The sequence below is a fragment of the Megalobrama amblycephala genome, linkage group LG24 (assembly GCF_018812025.1).
Source record: "Megalobrama amblycephala isolate DHTTF-2021 linkage group LG24, ASM1881202v1, whole genome shotgun sequence".
In the NCBI taxonomy this organism is placed as follows: domain Eukaryota; kingdom Metazoa; phylum Chordata; class Actinopteri; order Cypriniformes; family Xenocyprididae; genus Megalobrama; species Megalobrama amblycephala.
The window spans coordinates 27,147,270-27,170,988 of record NC_063067.1 but is presented as its reverse complement, the minus strand read 5'-3'; the positions used below and the strand labels follow the sequence as shown (position 1 = coordinate 27,170,988).

At 38.7% G+C, this 23,719-nt stretch overlaps 1 protein-coding gene across 1 annotated transcript in view; it reads left to right on the top strand.

Annotated features, from left to right (window-relative positions):
* The window catches only part of nav1a (neuron navigator 1a), a 162,883-nt gene that overhangs the window by 23,159 nt on the left and 116,005 nt on the right, over positions 1–23,719 (top strand). The window contains 2 exon segments of the mRNA XM_048178068.1: positions 7,198–7,644; positions 7,647–7,961. Coding sequence (XP_048034025.1) covers positions 7,198–7,644; positions 7,647–7,961 — 762 coding nt within the window.

Below are 23,719 nucleotides of genomic sequence, written 5' to 3'. Positions count from 1 at the left end.
AAAAGACATAAAATCTCTCATGATCTGATTAAACATCTCCACAAACAGCATGTTATCTCATTAACTTTAACTCTGCTTCAGTGTTATTTTAACTCTATGTAGAGAGGGACCATATGTTCTCTGAGCAGAGTTGATTTAACTCCGGAGATAGTTTCAATGGTTCTTAACTAGTTTGTTTCGTGGGGTCAGTGCTTTGGAAAAGAAAGGCCATAGAGTGTGCAGTGCCCATTTAGGGAGCAGACATCATAGTATGGTACCAATCGTAAAGTTGCATTCTTACTCAAATGTCCTTGTAACATCCTGGGTCAATATACAAAATGCATGTTATTTTTTATTTAGTACTGTCCTAAGTAAGATATTTTACATTTAAAAAAAAAAAAAAAATGTTTACATATGGTCCACAAGACACAAAAATAGCTGAATTTATAAAAACGACCCGCTCAAAAGTTTGCGAACCCTTGATTCTTAATACTGTGTGTGGTTAACCTGGATGATCTACGACTTTTTTTTTTTTTTTTTTTTTTTTTTTTTTGTGATGGTTGTTCATGAGTTGCTTCTTTGTCCTGTGCAGTTAAACTGCCCAATATTCTTCAGAAAAATCCTCCAGGTCCCAAAAATCTTCAGATTTCCAGCATCTTTTGCATATTTCCAGCAGTGACTGTATGGTTCTCAGATCCATCTTTTTATACTGAGGACAACTGAGGGACTCAAACACAACTATTAAAAAAAGGCTCAAACATTCACTGATGCTCCAGAACGAAACATGATGCATTAAGAGTCAGGGGTGAAAGCTTTTGAACAAGATAATGATGTCCAATTTTTTTTTTTTTTTCATTTATTACTGCCCTTCGGAAGCAACATAAGACACTTAAATGTTTGCCAGAAGACAAATTAAGTACAATATTCCTTGATCTTCAAATTCAAAAGGTTTTCACCCCCTGGCTCTTAATGCATTGGGTTTCCTTCTGGAGCATCAGTGAATGTTTGAACCTTTTTTAATGGTTGTGTTTGAGTCCCTCAGTTGTCCTCAGTGTGAAAAGATGGATCTCAAAATCATACAGTCACTGCTGGAAAGGGTTCAAATACACAAAAGATGCTGGAAAACTAAAGATTTTTGGGACCTGGAGGATTTTTTTGAAGAATATTGGGCAGTTTAACTGCTCAGGACAAACAAGCGACTCATGGACAACCATCACAAAAAAAACAAACAAAAAAAAAGCAGCCGGGTAATGACATGCATTTTGTATGATCCCTCTTATTTTGTTAAAATTATTCACTTTTTTTTTTTTTTTTTTTTTTTTGCTCACCAGCCACTGTGGCTAGTGGTTTTCCAAAGTTACTAGCCACTCAGCATTTTCACTGGCCACAATTTTGACATTGATACCATAGGGGAAAAAAACAGCCATATAGATATTTTTAATATTATCTCATAATTTGGCAGCAGGTATATTAGACTCTAAGACCTGACGCTCTCTCATCTCTCCTGACAGCAAGTCGACACACAAACCCGCCTCCCCTCACTCACTGGTTTCATTTGCTCTGGATGAATATTGTTGGTGTTACAGGGCTTGAATTTTGTCATGGGATTTTACTCATTCCTGCAGATTTTTACTCATTCCCACAGATTTTGTGCTTACACTCAAAGTGTGCGCACATAAAGCCACCTCTCAGTACTAAATTGAGTTCATTTTCACTGCTTATTGCACTTAAACAGCCAAATACACAAAAAAATGAAGTCAAAGTGCCGGTCTTGGCCAGCATTCATGTAAACACAGTCAGTTGTTTTAAGTGAATGTAAACAGTTGCATGTGTAACAGTATAAAGTGACAGCAGCCTAATAAACCTGCTGCCAAATTATGAGATAATATTAAAAAATATCTAATATGGCTGTTTTTTTCCCCTGTGGTATTGATGTCAAAATTGCAGCCAGTGAAAATGCTGAGTGGCTAGTAACTTTGGAAAACCACTAGCCACAGTGGCTGGTGAGCAAAAACAAGTTAATGTCAAGCCCTGATTCCATTCCATTCCATTTGGGTGAATATTGTTGGTGTTACAGGGCTTGAAATTCGCCATGAGATTGTACGTATTGCACATAATTTTACTCATTCTTGCAGATTTTGTGCTCACATGCACAATCCCATGATGAAATTCAAGCCCTGTAACACCAACAATATTCATCCAGAGCAAATGAAATGATTGAGTGAGGGGAGGCGGGTTTGTGTGTCAACTCGCTGTCGGAGAGAGAGAGAGAGAGAGAGAGAGAGAGAGAGAGAGAGAGAAAGCGCAGCTGGTTTCGTGCATCTATTCTGCTGGGGGAAAAAAAAATATTGGAAGCTATGATATGATATGATATAATATAATATAATATAATATAATATAATATAATATAATGATTTTATTGCTGCTCACGTAAGAAAGATGTTTTCATATCTGGAAAGGGAAATGTTTTTTGGCTCTGAACATTGCCGAACAGCCTGCGGGAGTGTTTTCTCTAAGGTCATCTTGTACTTTTGAATTCAGTAGAACATTACAGTTTATTTGAAAACAGATAGCAGACCCATGGCATGATCAGTTAACACTTTACACTGCTGAGTGGGAGAGTAGAGAGAAACGTGCTTTCTTTTTCCTATGATAACCATCATTTACAGACATAAAAAGAAGTACAGTATGTGGGGGAGCAGTATGTGTAGGATATTACAGGAATTCTCCCATATGACACATGCATATGACTAGGTAGCCAATGAAATAGAGGACATGAGTCTATGGCCCAGCATTAGTCTGGCTTGTAGAGAGGATTTCCTCCTAGTTCCTCTGGTCTCTGTGGCTTTGTTTGGAAACCTCGGCCCTTGGACTGAGTCATACTCGGGTGTGGTGTAGTTTAGCCATCAGTAATAGATTTTTCTTATTTAAAGAAAGGTTGAACAACTGGGAAACCGTAAACAGATAGGTTTACTTTAAGCCAACAAGATAAATGTATTCAACCAAGTGTTATGTAAATTTTAGACAGAACTTTTGGCTAAAGCTGAATGAAATTAATGTGTAATAAAGCTTTGTTTTTTTGTTTTTGTTTTTCTTTGCCTTTTATATTGCTTCCATATTTTGTGAACTTTGGACACTTATGGCCATGGTAACAGTGATCGTGAAATGCATTTTATAAAATAATTCTCAAAAGGTTCTAGTTTTTTTTTTTTTTTTTGACACTTCCTCCACATAAAATCATTTTCATACAGCTTTCTTTGGAAAGTTAACAAAATGACAAATGAGTCATATAATTTCACTTTGAATGTTTGACTCAAACAAAATTTTGAGTTACTCAGAAGTTTGCTCAGCAGTCTTGCAATGGTGTCTGGGTCATCAGCACAGGACAGTCAGCTCAGTGTTGAGCAAAGCACAAGCAAGAGACGAGGTGGCGACCTGTGGTGAAGTTTACGTGAATGCGCTATCTTGAGCCCGTGGTCGAAACAGAGCGCTGTTTATAAGCAAGGGCTTCCCCATGAACAGATCCAGCTCTGTGTGGTGTTCCTTCCACTTTATATCTGGTGTGACATTAATGTCTCTACTGGGAGGAACTTTGGACTATCCCACTGGTTTGGATATGTTTGCTTCTTTGAATAACTTTAGAAACACAAAGTTAGAATGAGGTTAACACATTTGGTGTAAATACTTTGCGTAACTCGTCCTGGACTGTTTTTCAAATGGAATGATACTTTAAAGGATTAGTTCACTACAGAATTTCCTGATAATTTACCCACGCCATGTCATCCAAGATGTTTGTCTTTCTTTCTTCAGTCGAAAAGAAGTTAAGGTTTTTGAGGAAAACAATGACAGAAAATGACAGATTGTTTCGCAAGATAAGACCCTTATTACTTGTCTGGGATCATGTAGAGTCCTTTGAAGCTGCACTGAAACTGAAATTTGGACCTTCAACCCATTGAGCCCCAGTGAAGTCCACTATAAGGAGAATAATCCTGGCATGTTTTCCTCAAAAGCCTTAATTTCTTTTCAACTGAAGAAAGAAAGACATGAACATCTTGGATGACATGGGAGTGAGTAAATTATCAGGAAATTTGAATTCTAAAGTGAATTTAGAATCATGTGCTGTTAATTTCCAATGATAAAAAAGGCAAAATATCTTAGACTTGCACTGAAGGAGAGACTCAAGTCATTTTTAGAGACCAGAATATCATTGAGATGGGCTTTTTGAGCAAGCAACCACCTAGCAACACCTTAGTAACACCTTAGCAACTACCAGAACAATCTAATTCATAGCAACATTCTAAAAACCAATCAAAACCATTTTGGTGGAAAATATTAAGTGTAGTTTGCAATGCATTGTTATAATTGCTGTATAATTTATTTTTAAATGCTTTGGTGGTCTTCAAAAAGGGCCAAAATTTGCTAAAAAATTGACTGACTGACCAGTGGTATGCAAATGAAATATCTTTGAATACTGTCCATAACGGTCTCTAAAGGGTAGCACCAACACTGTTTTCATTTAAAGCTATTTGCTGCATTTGAATATTTCTGTTTGCCCTCTGGATTTCTGCCAAAAACTGCAAAGATATTTCAGGAACTTTCATAGACTTTGTTCAGCAATTTTCTTATTGACTCGTTAAGTACTGTTTTTTAAGTTGCCATCATGAATTAGTGCATTAAGTGCATGATGGGAAGAACCTGAGGTATTAATACCAGCATATTAATGGATAAGGTAATACACCACCATGAAAGCATGCACTCTATTTGAGCCTATTGATTCATTGACAGATAATTGTTGAGACAATGCTGTATGTTGAGTTTATGTTATTAAGTGCATTAGTATTGCATCTACAGTTATTTGCAAACTTGATAAGAATAATTAGATAAGATAAATTGAGTTACGTTATCAACCCTGTGTCCTTGAGCTAAGATGTTGTATGAGGTCAGTTATCATTTCCACTTGGATGGTCTGTTCGGTAGAGCTTGGTCTTGTTGAGACGAAATGACAGAACTAAGTAGAGCACTCTCAAAATTGATTCAAACATGCTTAGATCCCTTTCGGCTTCAGAGGAAGGAACTGTGTGCGGTCTTGTGTGTATCGTATTGTTGTGACATCCCCTTCCAAATGCTGGTGAAAAATTAGGTCCATCCTCTGATAGAATAGAGGCTGTTCTTTCCGAAGTTCAATCTTTTTTTCTTGGGGGTAATTCAGTGTGACACATCAGAGCCAGAACCTAATTTTCTATACATTTGTTATAGCCTGGAGTGTCATGCATGTAGTGCTTAACTAATTAATTAGACCACCACCCAATGTAAGGTTTGTGCCACAGCTGCCCTATCAATATTGGTAATTACCAAAATCATTTTTTTTTTTTTTTCTGTTTCTGTAATAGTTAATCCACCAGTATGTCTAAGCTCTTTAGTCTCAGTAGTGTTTCTAATGCTAAAATATAATTATTGTTGTTATCCATGAATTGTCGAATTTAATGTTTTACAAGTAAGGCAGAAAAAAATAGTAAAAGCACTTTATTATTTTTTTTTTTATTCAAATGGCCAATTACAGCTATATACTTGCAGTCCTTAAGAGAAAAATACACTTTAATGGTTGAATGTTACGCTTGATTTATTTCTGACTTCTGAGAGAAGTTGAATGTGTCGGCTCAAGACTGGGTATAAAAATGCAAATTCAATTTGCCATTCCTCATGTCAAAAACTCTCTAAAAAGGAAATGGTCAACATTAAAGAAAAATATTTGTTTTCTCTTTATGACAACAAGTTGTCTAATAAATTTAAGAACGAGATAGCTATTAATTTGTAATGGTCATTTTAATGAATGTATTATAAATGTTTTTCGGGTAACACTTCAATATGGGGAACAATTTTCACTTTTAACCAGTTGCTTATTAGCCTGCATATTGTTGTTTATTAGTAGTTATAAAGCACATATTAATGCCTTACTCTACATGACCATATTCTACATCCCTTAATCCTTAAACGATACAAAAACTACCTTACTAACTATTAATAAGCAGTAAATAAGGAGTTTATTGAGGGAGAAGTCATAGTTAATAGTAAATATAAGCTCCCCATACTAAAGTGATATCATTTTTTATGTTTTTAGTATGCCAAGAGACCCAGCCTCAAATCCAATTTAGTATATCATATGTTTGTTTGTTTGTTTGTTTGTTTTTTTTTAAATGAATTTTTGAGTGACATGACTGTGGGAAGATGGTGACAGAATTTTCCTTTCTAAAGCAAATTATCTTTGGAAGGTGTGACTCGACTGAATTGACAAAATTTAGGTATGTGAATAAGTGAATGTGAATGATCTCTGCTATGTTTTATATGCGCAAATAATATATAAGTCTTGTAATGGCATGATGTTTCCGGTTTAAGATTCTGACAAGTAATAAACATCCAGCAAACACAATTTTTCCAGAAATTCCTAGAGAGTATAAAATAGTCATTTAAATCAGCTTCCGCAATGTAACATTTCTTAAAATGAATACAAGTATGAAAGCATAATGTTACTGGGGATTATGTCCTTGAGGTGGAAACATTATTGGTTTTACGATAACAGAGCACTATAGTGAACCAAAGAGGGCTAGTAGAGGAAGCATGCTGACAGGCAACTGTTTAAAAAGACACTATAATTTATCACAGGTCCGTCATACTATACCACTTGTGCAGGGGAGCAGTATAGCATCTTTAGAGTGGGTGTGTTGGAGAGAGAAAGAGGAAAAGAGAGAGAGAGAGCCAGAAGAGAAGGGGGAGGAGGAGGGTGTGTGTGGTTGAATGAGTGCGGGGGAGCAAGGGGAGGGACCGTTTCTGCGTCTGTCTTCTCTGTCATTCTGCTGCTGCACAGCAAAGCAGCAAGACACTGTTGAAGGGAGGAGAGAGAAAGAGAGAGAAAGAGAGAATGAGTGACTGGGTAGCACTAGAGCAGCTGCAACTGAGGCAGTCTAACTGAGAGGACCCAGATGCTGGATTTACATGCTAAAGACACCAGATACACGGATTACCTCTTCAATACAGCATCTACCGACTGGTCTTTCTGTATGTGTTATTGGAGAGCTAGTTTTCCCTGTGATAAGGATTTGGCAGCAAGCGACAGGGCTTGCAAACCTTGCACCTTGTCTCTTTTTTTTATTTTTTTTTTTTTTTTTTTGCTCGATTGTAAAACCATTTGACTCACTGATGCTTTTACATGGTTTCACGCAGGAGGAATGCTTGGGGGTAGCCCAAGAGGACAAGGAGTAGATCTGGAGACTGAGGCTGACAAAACCTCCAAAGCCAAGACCCCTCAGGACCAGGCTGGTGCCAAAGGAGTTGGGGGCATGGCTGCAAAAAGGGGCAAGTCAGGGCTCCCACAGGCTACTCCTCGGGCTGAGCTAAAGGTCTACAGAGCAGGAAACTCTGAGGGTCGTCTTCCAGTTCCTAGCAACCTGCGCAAGCAAAAGTCCTTGACCAATCTTTGTGTGCTTACGGACGCTGAGAAGAAGATGCACCTGTACCAGCCCAAGTGGTCAGATGACATGGAAAAGCCTGGGGCAGGTCAGAACAAGTCAGGCAAGCTCAAAGATGCCGGAGGGGGTACTGGCAAGGGTATACCTCTTTCCAAAAACCTTTCCAAGTCGGAACATTCGCTGTTTCTAGGAAAGCCAAAACCTTTAGCCCACCTTCCAAGCTGGGGAAACCCAGTCGGATACCTAAGGGTCCTTATGCTGAGGTCAAACCCATCAGCAAAGCTCAAGAGCTGGAAGATGATGGCAAGTCGGATGATGAGATCTTGTCCAGCAAGGCTAAGGCTAATGGTAAGAAGTCCGTGAGTGGTACCTCGGGAGCAGCCACCCCAGGAGGAGGTGGAGGGGGCAAAGATGCACCTGAACCAGAGGAAGGGGACAAGACCTTCCTAAAGGTGGACCCTGAACTGGTTGTAACGGTGCTTGGAGACCTGGAGCAGCTTCTCTTCAGTCAGATGTTGGGTAAGTAATAACAAGATCCACTAATCCACTTGCAATGCCGAGGAATGAGCAATGCTTCCTGGCTGACGGATCCAGCATCGCTTCTATAGCTCAACCCAGCCCTGCTCTTGCTTAGCAACCATCTTGCTTTGTTTTTCTTATTCATCCTGTGCTGCTTGCATAACTATGCACATTTTCTTTAATCATACATCTTTCTTGACTCAAAGCTGCATCTGCATGTCAATGATTATGATTGCTGCTTTATTTCAAACACTGCGTGGTTCCATTGAACAATCGCCGCATCCCTTTTTGTTTACATTGCAAGCTCATGTCTTGCATCTGTGCACGTATTGGATGAGACCAATCTGCGCTCCAATCGGGGGGTAGGGGGTGATCCAGAGGTATATTTGCCTTACCATTGTAGTAGAGTTGACACACTGCCCTAATCTGCAGAATGTGTGTCCTTAGCTGCTGTTTTGGATGGCTACATTGATTTACTTTTGTTTTTTGCAGAAAAACTTATATATAATATATTTTCTACATCAATGATAAGCCTCATTTCAGCATACATTATTGTAAATAATGTGAACAAACTAACTCTTTAAACGGTTAAATAAATGATGCTTGAACTTAAAAATAAACCTCGTTGGGTTGAATTGTTTTCAAGTCATGGTGGGCAACATATTTAGCCTTGCCGCTGGTGCCATTGATCTCTGGGGCAGTTGACAGATGGTCCCTCTCTTTTTTCCTCTCTCCCCTTCCCTCTCCCTCTTTCTGTTACCGGGGTACTTCAAAAGAGAATAATAGGGATGTCACACTCTTTGGGAAGGTCAGTGACTCAGAATGAGATGGCAACGGCACAAACATTGTGTGTTTTGTTTTTATTTAAGAATACATTAACAGTGCAGTGACTTATTAGCTACTTACCTCTGTGCCCAACTATTTTTTAAGGCATTTTCCCTTGCTAGGTAGTCAATACTTTAACACTCATTTAACATGGTAAGTGATGATTTGAGTGTGATTAGCAATTAGCAATTCTCTCAACAATCTGACACTGAACAATAGTCTAAATTCTAAGGTAGTGCCTCAGTGTAGTGCTTTTTTTTTAATGTTAGGGTGGCCAGAGAGATGTGGTGTGAAGTGAGTTGGGATATGAGAAAATGGAATTCAGACTATTAGCTATACTCATTTCCCCTCCTTCCCTGGAGCTTATTTTGACCTTGCCGCACGACACCTGCTGAGGAGTGGGGGTGGGCAGATTGAAAAAAAAAAAATGTCTTGTATTGCACGGCTGATCCGGATTTTATATTCTTTTCAACATCTTGACCTCAGTACATTACTGTTGATTCCTTTAGCTTGTGCTGCCCACCATGGTTAGCTGTTCAAGCAAAGGTTCAAAGCTTCCCTCTGGGGTTTGGAAACATGCATTTGTGACTGACTGCATTAGTATTACTTAGCCTCTGCTTCTGCTTTTGACTCCACAGAACTCAATTACACAAGACTCCATGCCAGTGTTGCTGTGACACTGGTTGTTGTGAGGGATTCTTTGTGCAATCACAATATGCACTGCCCAAAACAAAATAGTTTGTTTCTGTTTTATTTTGGCTGTTTTTACAGTAGGAGCTGAGACAGGAAACAACAGAGAGAAGGTGGGGAAAGAGGATCAGGAAATGATAAGAGATTATGTGTATATAAACGACACCATAGTTGGTTGAGAAGGAGCTCTATAACTATCAAGCAACATATTTGATACAATTCAAAAAAGTTTAACTAGTATAACTGGCAAGTCAAGTCAACACTTTATAATTATGTACATTCAGTCTCCAGTAGGTAATATGGAGACATTCTGCTTAAGTGCTTGGATGCCTTTGGTATCAGACAGTGGCAATTGGGAGCCACCAGTGGAGGGTTAAGAACTGACCCCAACATGTCTTCTAAATGCTTAAGGAACTTGACAGATGCTTCGTACTTTGTGTTGATAAGAGCTTTATCAAACCGGATATCCTACCGTGTACACTAAAACTCCTTTTAAATCATTCAAACCACAGCTTTTGGATTTGAGGCACGATAATGAAGACTCAAGTGGCTCATTCGGTATTTTGTAGTTTATTTTAAAACAGTGTGGCAAAAAGTTGCTGATATGTATTTGTTTGTTTAAGAACTTTTTCATTCTTTTTTTGCTGACATAATCTCCAGGAAGGAAGGAAAACAAAAAAAACAAAAAAGTTTTAACCAATAATATGCCCCTGGAAATTCTTTTAACAATCCAGTCAAATCCTATCGATTAAAACTAAGCCCCACCCTCCATTATTTTGCATTGAATATTCATTTTGTTTCGAAAATGTGCTAAATTATAGAAGTTAGTTTTGTTTTATCTTATATTTAGTTTTAATCCACACTGTATACACTATTGGAACAGATAAATTACCATGAACAAAATGAGAACTTGGCCAGTGAATTTGATTTTATGAGACAAGTTAGGCTCAGTGTCTCAATTGAAGCTATTGAAGGGTGTGTCTTAGAGCTGAGAGCCTCCTTACCAGAGGCACTTTACTGCTATCTTCTTCATCATCATCATTTCCATCTCCGCCTGGCTTGCAGTAGCACTAGACTGGACATGATTGCTGTTGAAAGCTGCATTCAGGGTGAGGTTACTGTACTTGTACTGTAGAACTTGGCAGCCCAATTATAATGATAGAATAAAACAATACATTTATCTCAGATTCATGTTAAGACTGCAGTCAGTCTAATCCATTTCCTCTAGAACAAGGCACAATGACCTGGAAGCATTTTGTAAGTCATGGCACAGGATTTCCTCATTTCCTGAATGTGATATTGTTGGGTTGTTATGCACGATAAATGTGTATCCACATTAAATTGCCTGTAGACCGGTGCATTTGGCAGTTAGAGAAATGATAATGTTCAGGAAATGGTTTTGTTAATTCAAGCAGCCCCTTTTAAAAGGAAACCATCACTAATATGCAGTGGTTTTGCTGTGTATATTATGTTTTCCCAAGCTTGACAAGCCAGGAAATTGTTGCAAGGGTTAAAGTCAAACTGACTGACATCCCAGCATGCTGCAGGCCTCCTTTTCACGGTGCGCATGGTTTCATTTCAACCAGGTCTGGTTGTGTAAGAGCTGGTCTCAAGGGAAAGCACACAAACACACATACAAAGACATACAGCCTGCATACAGCATTTATTTGAATGTATAAAGGAAAGTGTATATATGTATATGCAGTGGTCATCATTAGTTCTCTGTTCACAAACCTAGTGACCTCCCTACGTAGGCAGCAATTTTAGCCATCATAGTCACTGGACCAACACAAAAGTTTCAAAAGGTAGACAGCATAATTATACCTTCAAGTGATACTGTTTTAGTAAAATTATAATGACACATATATTCTTCAGGAAGAAGGCAATACCAAGATTGCAACCAGCATTGCAAGAAGCTCACTATATGCAGTGTGTATGCAGTTCAATGAAAAGTATAATACAAGGTATAATTAATTAAAATGGTACACTTTTTTTACTATGTATAAGGTGAGTTGATTCTGCTGTGTACGTCATGTGTGCTATTTTGGAGTTGCTGATTATATGTAGAGTGTTAGTGATTATGCATTAGAATTATACATAACTTTTGATAACACTTTAGTTTAGGGTCTAATTTTCACTATTAACCCTTAAATGCATGACTGTTTCGCCAATTGTTCTTACATATTCGGGTCTTTATCGACCCGGATCTATATCTAACACGGAAGGATCTCTACCTGTCGTGATAATATAAAACTGCTCTGATACAATTACAGAACAATAAAATAAATCATATTTTGTTACCTTTTGGAGCTTGAAAGGGCTCAGTTTGAGTAGATGTTTTATGCCATCATCACTGTCCTCGTCAGAGCTCATTTCCCAGTAAATTCAGCAAATAATGGGCTAGTTTTATGTTTGAGGTCACGAATATGAGCCCATTCGCGATCTCAAATGTATTCTCAGAACTATATAATTTTCAACATCTTCAAAATCAATATTTCGATCACTAACAGCTTCACCAGATCCAGTGATAGTTAGTCATGTTTGATTGCGTTCAGTACTTGCTCTGCAGTAAATCGCTGAGCCATTTTATGTTTCTCTTATTATTTCGTTTTCTGTCACTTCAGCATTGTGTATCAGACATTGCCACCTGGTGGAATAAAGGTGAATTGCACTTATTCTGTCATCTAAGATTCAATTATTGTCATGCAGAAAAAATATACGTACATTTATACACACCTCGGGTCGTTTGTGACCCTATACAATTTTTACAAAAAATGAATACAAAAATAGGCATTCTTTTATAATTTTATGACATTTTTTTCTTGTTATATTATTTATAATGAATTGATTGAGGAATACCAAGAAGGATGATGTCTAACTTTAAAAAATAAATGAGGAGGAGGGTAGTGAATGGCGTCCCGGGTCACTAAAGGCCTGAGGTATGCATTTAAGGGTTAACTAGTTGCTCATTAGCATGCATTTTACTAGAATATTGGCTGTTTATTAGTACTTATAAAGCACATATTAATGCCTTATCCTGCATGACCATATTCTACATCCTTAATTCTCCCAATACCTAAACTTAATAACTACCTTACTAACTAGTAATAAGCAGTAATTAGGAGTTTATTGAGGCAAAAGTCATAGTTAAGGGTTAGTTATTAGTGAGAATTGGACCTAATCTAAAGTGTGACCTAACTTTTTTTTTGTCCATTGACCAAAATAAGGTCCTGGTGACCGGACTGCACATAATAGCAAAACATGGTGAAAACAAGAATTGAAAGAGGAACTGCAAATAAAGGTCAAGTTTTGGTTCGCCCACCTCTGTTAACATGGAAACACGCACAACCCATCTGCCTCCATTTTGTGAGCACTGAGTCAATGACTTGTGTTCTTGTTTTGACGGCCAACAGATTCATAATGTGATTACTGTCATGACCAACATCTCCATGCCTCAGCATGCTATGTGCGACTAATGCAATCTAAGTCCTAATCGAATTTCTGCATGTCTACAAAACGGAGGAGTGGAAAGAATCTGCTCATTTATGCAAGCATGCAACATGGATGTGATGTTCGTTTATCTCTTAATAACATACAGAAATATTGCAAAATATTATTTGATTTGTTTTGTCCATATATCTGCAGTTTCAGCCTGTTCAGCACAGACGTCAACAAACTTGAGCTGGAAGCAGCCCTATATTTAAGCTCATTGTAAAATAACTCTCAAAAGAGCAATACTTTCCAGTATATTTCCACGTAAAATGGTCAACTCTTGGATGGATGCACATATTTATCCTGTTTTATGTCAGTTAAGTGAGAGCTGTTTTGTGGGTCTTGCTCGAAATGTCCAGTTATTTTTCAAGTCAAGTGGTGGTTTATGCGTAGTAGCTGCACAGTCCTGTTTTTGAAGGCCTTAATTGTTTTGCGGTTGAGACAGCCTCCGCCGTTACAGCTTTTTTTTCAGTCGTTAGAAAACACCACATAAACACCATTCCGTTTTCCTGTCGTATATCCTGGATGTTGGCTGCTTAAAACACTCTTGGGGAAATTATTGTGTAAGCTTTTCTCAGTTTTATGTGAGGACATAACTTGGGTGAATAAAGGGCAAGAAATCAAGTCTTTTCCCAGTAGTCACTAATGGTGACTGACTAAAGTTCTCATTGCTCTTGTATCACAGATAACAAACCTAGGCAATGAAACCTGAAATGACTATTTATGTGCTAATGCTGCTGTACTTGTATCCAAACAAACTATGCTGATATCGCCCCCAAATTTATTGAAAATGATTTACTTCTGATCACTCTGAATGGCCCATTAAACAGTAGCTGCCAATGTATAAAACTAGATAGTGAAGCTGCACATTGTATGCTCACATTCTTTAAAAACTCACTGGTCTAGAGTAAACACTGAGAGAATGAGATTGTTGGTCTTCGTCACAGATGTGTTTTTTGTGTTGTTTGGCTGTCACCACATCTTTACACAAGCCATTATAAAGTCAAGCATCCCAACGTCTCTCTTTTCTCTATAAACAACGATTAGCAAAATGGTGGCCGTTTTGGCACGCAGGTGTCAAAGTCATGGTTCGATCAGGCATGCACGGTTGGCCAGATTTTGACCTGGCTCACCTCAAATCCATGAATTAGCTTGTCATTTGGGCTTAAAGTTGTCCTCAGATTATAAAGTTCCATGCCTGTTTAATCAATGACCCCAGAAAGTAAAGTAGTAAGTAACAAGAAAGTAAGTTTACAGATGTTCATTTGTTTTCTTAATCCAGTGTCTTAAAAAAGGCTGTTATTGCATCTGAGGACGGTGAACATCTAGCCAGATTGTGCATCTGCTAACCAAAGAATTTTTTTAGATTCTAAAGATGTGTCTGAATTCCCTGCTGACAAACATTTTATTTCAGCGCCAGTAGCTTTGTCTAGATTTAATCTCATCCAAAGTTTTTTTCACATCACTATAATTAGTCAGCCATTATTTCTTGGATCCTAAGGTGGCTTTCCTGTTTTAAAATCTTAAATATTCAAACTGATAATATAGGCTATGATTTGATACGGTTGTGTGACTGTAATGAGCGCACAATGTTGGAGAATAAACAGAAAGTCTTTATTTCACAATCTAATAATGAACACGCAGGAGAATCACAGAAAAACACAACCACTTCCAACATAAAAGCAAACGAGACCGAACACAGAACTGAGGAAACTCTGGGCTTAAATACATGGGAAGAGTAATCAAGGTAAAACAGAACAGCTGTGTAAATTATTTAGGAAGTATGGAAACTAATAAGCACAGGGAACTCGGGCAAACCAGAACAGAGAAAACGGAACCAAAACACAATGAAATTAAACAGACATAGAACTACACGTTACATGATTATGTTACAATATGTTTTAAATAAAATGTATTATATATATAATATATATATAACTAACTCAAACTGGCTCAACTTACCCTAACGGTTTATTCTTACCCAACTATTTGAAAGGTGTTTATTGCCAAATGCCACAGCAGTTTCAGTGTGTATGAATATTGGAAATAAAGTTTTTTGACTCTTCAAACTAGTAAAACAAGTGTCTCATCTTATCATGTTCTCCCCTACATACAGTAGTATTATTTTTAGCTGATTTCAGACATGCCAGATCTCCTCATCTTTGCTTTGAGAGGAAAACTGGAGAGCCCTTGTTAAAGCAGTCATTTCGCCTAAAGCGGAAAGAAGCGGTTGATCTCGTGTTCCCTCCACACATGGTCTCCAGTTCCACAGCTGGTCTCTTTGACCCTCCATGATGTGATGGGATCACGCTGGCCTGAGGTCATTTCAGAGTTATGATGTTTTTGTTTGTTACACAGCATTGCACCACCTCTTGCCTCCTTGAGCTTCAGAAGACATTGAGCAACACTTGTGCTCAATCTTTGGCAAGAAAACACTGTTCCACATAGACCTCTTTTTACGACTCTGTCTTCATTGACAAAGTGTCTGCTGGTCGTAGTAATTGGGCACAGCAACAGCTGGGAGGACCTCCTTAAGTCCTGAGAGGCTTGCAGGAGATGCAGCTGTGGTGTTGGATGTTTCTCTGTGCCAGTCAGTTTATAAAACCTGCAGTTGTTTGTGCATCACTCCCACTTCACTCTTCCCTGCCCCTGGGCATGTTGGGATTCTTCACCAAACATGACTGCTTCTGGTCAGTTGTGGGTGGTGTGGAATAAGCTTTCCCTGAGGGAAAATAGTAAAATTTGATTTTAAGGTCACTTTCTCCTCTTCCACTGAGCATGAAGATATTTAAGCATAACCAGAATCATGATTATGTCAAGTAATGGCCTTTGGAAATTAATGCATTAAAGGAATATTCCATATTCAGTGCAAGTTAAGCTCAGTCAACACCACTTGTGGAAAAATGTTACCACAAAATCTAATTCCTGCTTGTCTCATTTTTCAATGGAAGTGAATTGGGTCGATCTATAAATGTTAAAATACTACTTAATTTGTATAGACAGAAGACATAAACAATGTGCATTACCATGGAAAAAAGTGTCTACAAACCTTTTCTGTGTACATTTGTGTATAATTTCACAACTCTGTTTCCATGACCCTGGCCCCATTCACTTCCATTTTTACTTCTAAATGCCTCAGAATAACCTCTGATTTTTACAGAAAATCAGGGATGTTGAAAATTGTTTTGTGGAAATCAACACTGATTGATTGATTTTTGTTTTTTTTTTTGTTCATATTGTCAAAATATTCTTGCAATCCTATAATAAGTTTAAGTTTAGAAAAGAATAAGTTTAGAAAGGGGTTTCCCTTCACCATGACAGATGCATTCATGAATAGGAAGCCATTCTCCAATGTGACAATAAGAAAGACATTATGTTTGACATTATAACCCAGAACTTGTGTCCAGTAGGGTGGATGCATGTTGCAGCCTGGCTTTATTGTGTTTAAATGTCACTATAGTTTTCCCAGACTTGGTGTTGTGAGAAATATCTCCTTTTGCTTTTCTTTCTTGGCTGAATTTGTCATGATTTGTCATGGCAGTAGGTCTTGTTCTGATTCATTTCGACCTCTCACATGATTTTACAAGAAGTTTTCTTCTAAAAAAAAGTGTCATGGGATTGCAACATGAGTGATGCAAGATAAGGAAGTCTTATAATACTTTCTGGAAACAACACCAGCGTGATAAGACCAGAGCATCACAGTTTTCTTTCCTCCTTAGTTATTCCCCAAGGATATTATTGTGATTTTGTGCGGATATTCCAGTCCGTCTTCTCATTTCCCCCGGTGTGTCTTCTACCATTTGCACAAAGCGTCTGCAGGACACTCTATTGTTATTTAAGAGTCCCTTCATTCACCAGATGCAGTGTGCTTGCGTGTGTACGTGTCTTCCTGTTTTCATGTTGTCGAGGTCACCACTTTGTCTCCAAGCACCCTGACTTGAGTAGAGGAGTTGAATTGAAAACACAGACTGAGAGTCATAGGGTAAACTAGAAATAAAACAAACTTGTGGTGGAGAAGCAGGTAACTAGACCCTTTCCCCCTACACCACAAATAAGTGCGAAAATGAATTACTACTCAAAGTATCGCAGTGTATTGTTAATAAAATATCAGCCGGTTTGTCAAAGTAGTGACAAATGTTTCTCTGGCACAATGCTAGGCCATTAAACTACATTAACATCCCTTTGGAATTAATTTGGCCTTATTTAGATCCCTGTCACCCAGTATACCTTAATTAACCAATTAAACATCATCTGTTCCTCAGCTCTGGTAATAAAACATGGAAAATGAAAACGCTAATGGATGGAAATCGACCATCATTTGTAAAGACCAATGAATCCAACAAGAGCGCCATGCTGTGCTTTGTTTCACATTGTTCACTTTCCAGACAAGACCTCTTAGAAAAGTGGTGCATTTCTGCCAAAAACTTGTCTTTAGAGCTGTTAGCACTCTCTGACATCCATTTAGTTTGTCCATTTCGCTTATTGCTCTCACAGCATTCTCAGAAAGGCCAACGATGGTTCCAGTAAGCATCTGTCTACACCCTATTAGCTTCTCTATTGACAGGCTATGCGTCAGCTACTCATTAGGAAGACTCTCTGTCTTTAAGCTGTTGAGACAGCATTGCAGCCTTGGGTTTAGATGGTACTTTAAGTCGGTAGTGTATTTCAGTGATGAAAACAGTTCACAATGTTGTAATATTGGGTTTGACTCTCTGCAACAATGTCTTGGAGGTTCTGCAGGATGTTTCAGTTACTGGAACTTTGATTCCCTCACTTGGATTCTCACCTCTTCGGGAGACTCTAGAGGTCCATGGATTTGGAGCAGATTCAGAAGATGTGGTCTTTAGGGTTAGTATGCATGACTTACCACTTTTCATTAAGATCTGTGATCTGATCTAATGTGTGAGGTCATCCTCAACGGTAGAATCTTCTTCTCAAAGGGTACTGTTGTCAACACTGAGGGCGTAATTAAACCATGAATTGTATTTAAATGGCATCTAGCTATCTGCTGGACAGTTATCTATTGCATGTCCCAAAACTTTTCTAAACAATAAAGACCATGAAATCAAAGTCCAAGTTCTAGAGCCACAATAAATCCCAATTTTACGCCAACTGTAATTATGGGATTACTGTTAATCTGTCATCCTGTGATAGACAGTCATGTTTAAACCCCTTTAAATGAGGTGTGACTTTGCCAGTGCAAGCATTTGACAAGTTCTTTATGTGGGTTTAGTGTTTCCTATTAGAATGCAACACACTTTACAGCCTTTCTTTTATTGTGTTCTCTTTTGAGCTAAATATACAGTAGAGTCCTCCCATTCCTTTGGAAGCTTCCATTCTCCCAGTGCTTTGTCGTCACCGTATATTATTGTAACACGCCAACTAAGCTACTGTTGGTTTTCTGTTTGTCGGCCTGATGCCACTTTTTGTTTCAAAGCATGTATCATTAAAATTCTCCCAGTGTCTCTGCTTTTCCACGGACAGTCTTGAATCAACTTGTGTACCCTTGAATAGGCAGAGAAAAGAGACTATCTGAATTGGTAGCGGCTGCTTTCAACTCTTAGCGCCCCATCACAAGTAGATGAGGGTGTAAAAAGGGGGAGGCAGGTGTACTGCAGTCCCCCCATCCGCATTTAACCAGCTAGCCTTGATTCATTAGCTTTCCCCCTGAGAATGTGTTTGCGACGGAGGGGGAAATTTGCATCCCTAATTTCCTCATTCCCTCACCCCGGCTGCAGCTGGGTCCTCTGGGTCCGGGCCGATTTGGAAAACAGGAAGTCTGACGGTCTTGGACCTTTCTCTCAACCTTACCCCTGTAGTGGGGAGGCTTTAATTACCATAAACGAGAGCTGTGCTTAACAACCGCGTGGAATCGATTAGATGCAGCAGAGGGATTGGGGAGGAGGCCCCCTCCTTCTACGCGGGCTGATGTCTTTTGTTTCAGGATGTAGTATGTTATGCATCCCTGTTTTGGATCCAAGAGCAGACATTTGCATCAAGAAAGGGCACCAGCTAAAGCTGAAGCTTGTGAGAAATGATTAATAATTATTTAATGCTGTTCAGTCTGCACTGCAAGTCATGTGACTAAAGATCAGAGGTAATTGCAGCCGATTGCATGACTGAACATGGACAAAGAGGATTTTTACAGAGCTTCTCGTGCTACTTCTATTGGCACAGACAGTCTGTGAAAAGACCATGTAACATAACTTTCATAGTATTGAGATCAGTGGTGTTTGGAAATATTTAGTGTACAATAGTCTTTATTTGTTACTACTAACAATTCAGCTGTTATTATTATAGTTACCTTCTCGTCAACATATTTTTTGACTATTGATTATTTTCTCATCTAAATTTTAAAGGAAGCACTGCTTTTCTTGCCCTCTCAAAGAAAATGCCTCTAATTAAGACATAAATAACAATTCTGCTCATTATACTCTAATTAACACTGGAAAAAGCTACAAAACCCCCCAATGTTTTTTCTGTTGCTAGCTTTTGGTTGCCCTGCTGGTACATTCAATGGGATAAATGTAGAGAGGTACGGATTTAAATCAAGCACAAATGAAATGAACTGTCCTAGAGTGGTCGATTCAAGTGTGTCTAATATGATTTTAACTACTACTGCTCAGTGAATGAATGTGACTCTTGGGCATTTTGGATGGAGTGCCAGTCTTCAAAGCACCGATTCAGCCAAGCTGAAGAGGAAAGAGCCCAAGCATGTGTGCCATCTAGTGTAGGGTAGCAGACATGATAACCAAGCAATAATGAGAGTCTGAACTATCCTGAACATTTACATCTGCTTGATCTTTTCAGTGGTCATCCGAGGCAATTTGAATACGATGTTGTGCAAAACTTTGCACCAGGATTCCAGAGTGCTTTGAGTGGTTGCCAAGGCATTGCTATGCAGTTCCTAAGGTATTCTGTGTGGTTGTTAGGGTTTTGCTAAGATGTATTTAGTGGCTTCCAAGTCGTTGTTAGTGTGTTTGGGATGGTTACCAGGATGTTGCTATGGTGTTCTGGTGGTTACTAAAGTGTTGCTACATGGTTATTAGAGTGTTCTGAGTTTTTTTTTTTTTTTTTTTTCAGGCCAGTCTGTGGTGTCTGGGGTGGCCGCTTAGGTGTTGCAAATTTGTTCTGGTGGTTGATATGTGGTTGTTAATGGGTTCAGGGTGATTGCCAGATCAGTTCATGGTGTTTAGGGTGGTTTCTAGTTTGTTGCAAAGTTGTTGTGGTGTTATGGTGGTTGCTAGGGTGTTGCAACATGGTTGTTAGAGTGTTCTGGGTGATTTCCAGTCTGTGATGTTCATGATGGTTGTTAGGGTGTTGCTAAGGTGTTCTAGTGGTTGTTAGGTGATTGTAAATGTATTTAGGGTGATTGCCGGGACATTGCTGTTCAGTTGTTATGGTGCTCTGGTGGTTGCCAGGGTGTTATGTGGTTGTTAAAAGTGTACTGGACGATTGCCAGGGTAGTCAATTGTGTTCAACATGGTTGTTAGAGTGTTCTGGGTGGTTGCTAGGGTGTTGTGGTGCTTGTCAAGTTGATTGGAGTGGTTGCTAGGTCAAAAGATTTCACCCCCAAGTTTTTTGACGTTCTGCCGTTTCTGGCACATTTGATCACAAGTAAAAGCACACATCTCTCATGGTTTGAGTTATGAAGGGTTTGTTCTACCTCTAAGTAAGTTAGGAACCACAAATTATTGGATTCATATTTTTCTGGCTCCCCTTCTGCGTGCCACTGGAGATAACCTTTCACATCTGAACAGCTTGACCACTTTGATTGGCACATGGTGCTGCGTTCAGTGGCTCCATCATCTCAGTATTGAGCTAATTCCCAAAGCCACTGAAATCAATAGTTCTTATATGTCACACCCCTTAATGGTGAAATCAATGTGATATGTTTTCGTGAGCATGTTTCTCACAATCACTGCAGCACTGAGCGGTGTTGTCAGACTGGCTGTGCTTAGACTACAATCATCAGGGTGATGGACACCTCATAGGTTCATGACCTCTCTCTCTTTCTGCATAGGTCATTCCAGCACTGGGCAGCTGGTCTGATCCGCAGGGGTCTGGGGGCGTGGGGGTGGAAGTGTGATGATCTTCTCAGTCTCCTTTCGTTACACCAGAGCTCAACAGCACAATTCACATGTATCCACTGCCAACTGGAACGATGCATGCACAATGTCATATTACTGAGACGAAACTCAGTGGCTATGGTTACAAATGTTGTTTTGGACATTGAACTACACATAATTCTTCGAAACGCATGCTTATCTGCTGCAGATTTCAATACTGAATCCATTAGTGAATGGGAGCAAATCCGCTATGCAGGTTTTCTGGGTAATAGGTCCAATGACTGCAACATGTTCTCTCAAATCTGTCCATTTTCTGGTAATTACCCTCTCACAGCTTAATGCTATGTGCTATCACAGAGAGTTAATGGTCCTTTCAGACACAGACTGTTGCAGACACCATCAGGTGTGGTGGTGGTGGGGGGGGGGGGGGGGGGTGGTCAGCCTGCTCTAAATTCTACTCATCTTTGCTTTTATGACGCAAGAATTGTTAAATTAAATGTGATGTATGTTATATCCAAAGGAATGGCATAAAATAACGTTTTCCAGGTGTTTTTTTTTTTTTTAATTCTTCCAGCTGTCATTGGTTAGCCAAACGGGTAACCCTGCTCCAAACTTACACTATTGGTTGAACCAAACACACCAATATTTTGATAGTGTTTATACTTTTCAGGGAAATCAAGCTGATATTTTCTCTGCATTTTAAACTGGGATAGGAGATTATCACTAAATATCAATGTCAATTTTGTCTGACTATTATATTAACCCTTAAATGCATGACTGTTTCGCCAATCATTCTTACATATTCGGGTCTTTATCGACCCAGATCTATATCTAACACGGAAGGATCTCTACCTGTCGCGATAATATAAAACTCTTCTGATAATAGAGTAACAATTACAGAAGAATAAAATAAAGCATATTTTGTTACCTTTTGGAGCTTGAAAGGGCTCCGTTTGAGCAGATGTTTTATGCCATCACCACTGTCCTCGTCAGAGCTCATTTCCCAGTAAATTCAGCAAATAATGGGCTAGTTTTATGTTTGAGGTCACTTATATGAGCCCATTCACGATCTCAAACGTATTCTCAAAACAATATAATTTTCAACATCTTCAAAATCAATATTTCGATCACTAACAGCTTCACCAGATCCATCCAGTAAGAGTTACAGTCATATTTGATTGCGTTCAGTACTTGCTCTGCAGTAAATCGCTGAGCCATTTCATGTTTTTCTTATTATTTCGTTTTCTGTCTGAATGAGTCGTCACTTCAGCATTGTGTATCAGACATTGCCACCTTGTGGAATAAAGGTGAATTGCACTTATTCCGTCATCTAAGATTCAATTATTGTTGTGCAGAAAAAATATACTTACATTCATACACACCTTGGGTTGTTTGTGACCCTATATATACAATTTTTTACAAAAAATGAATACAAAAATAGGCATTCTTTTATAATTTTATGATTTTTTTTTTCTTTTTTGAATTGATTGAGGAATACCAAGAAGGTTGATGTCTAACTTTAAAAAATGAATGAGGAGGAGGGTAGTGAATGACGTCCCGGGTCACTAAAGACCCGGGGTATGCATTTAAGGGTTAATACAAATATTAGAGGGAAGACAGAAAATAATGGGTAGAACATGGGACAAGAGGCTCTGGAAATAAAAAGCCAAACTTGAACTTGTGTTTCCCACATGAGCACCACATCTTAGTATGTTGGAGCATGCTCCGACATCAGTACATTCCTATGTATTTAAAAAAATAAAAATAAATAAAATATATATTGAAGTCATTAAATTGGCTCCGTAATCTGTCATATTAACTTATAAAATGTCACTAACCTTAAACTGAATCATAAATTATCTCTGTAGCTGTTATATACCCTACCAATCAAAAGTTTGGGTTCAGTACAATCTTTTAATGTTTTTGAACAAAGTCTTTTATGCTCACCAAGACTGCATTTATTTGATCAAAACTACAGTAAAAACAGTAATATTGTGATATTTAAAATGTTATTTATTACTGTGATGCAAATCTGATTTTTCAGCATCATTACTCCAGTCTTCAGTATCACATGATCCTTCAGAAATCATTCTAATATGATGATTTGATGCTCAAGAAAGTCAGGTCGGGTCGCCATACTGCATATGCACTATTACGTAGAGAAGCCTTCATCATTGGTATTCAAGATGTTTAAGATGGGAGCAAAGCATAACATAACATGACTGTATGACCAACATAGAGGGCCTCAGTTATGTATAGTACAAGCCAAACTAGCTTTAAACCAAACCACCATCATCACTTGCAGAGCAGCCCATTTGAACCACTCTGGGATACTCATTGTATTTCATGAGTCTAATTGTATGAGATTATGGCTGAATGAAGAGACACTCCACAGGAGGCCGCATTGGGGGTTCTCCATTTTCATTACAAAGCCATGGGCCACCTCCATGTGTTGTACTGATCCACTACACACACACCTCACAAACACACACAATCATTTTTCTATGGTGGAGATTAAAGTGAATTAAGACTAGGACTTTGAGTAATGCCAGTCTGGATGTCATTACAGAGGGTTTGGCATGGGGTCCTGCTGTGCTGACTGGTCAAGCTTCAGGATTAACACACCCCAGGGGAAACATACAAGATGGTGTGAGTGATGAGGTTTTGGGTGGGATGTGAGGT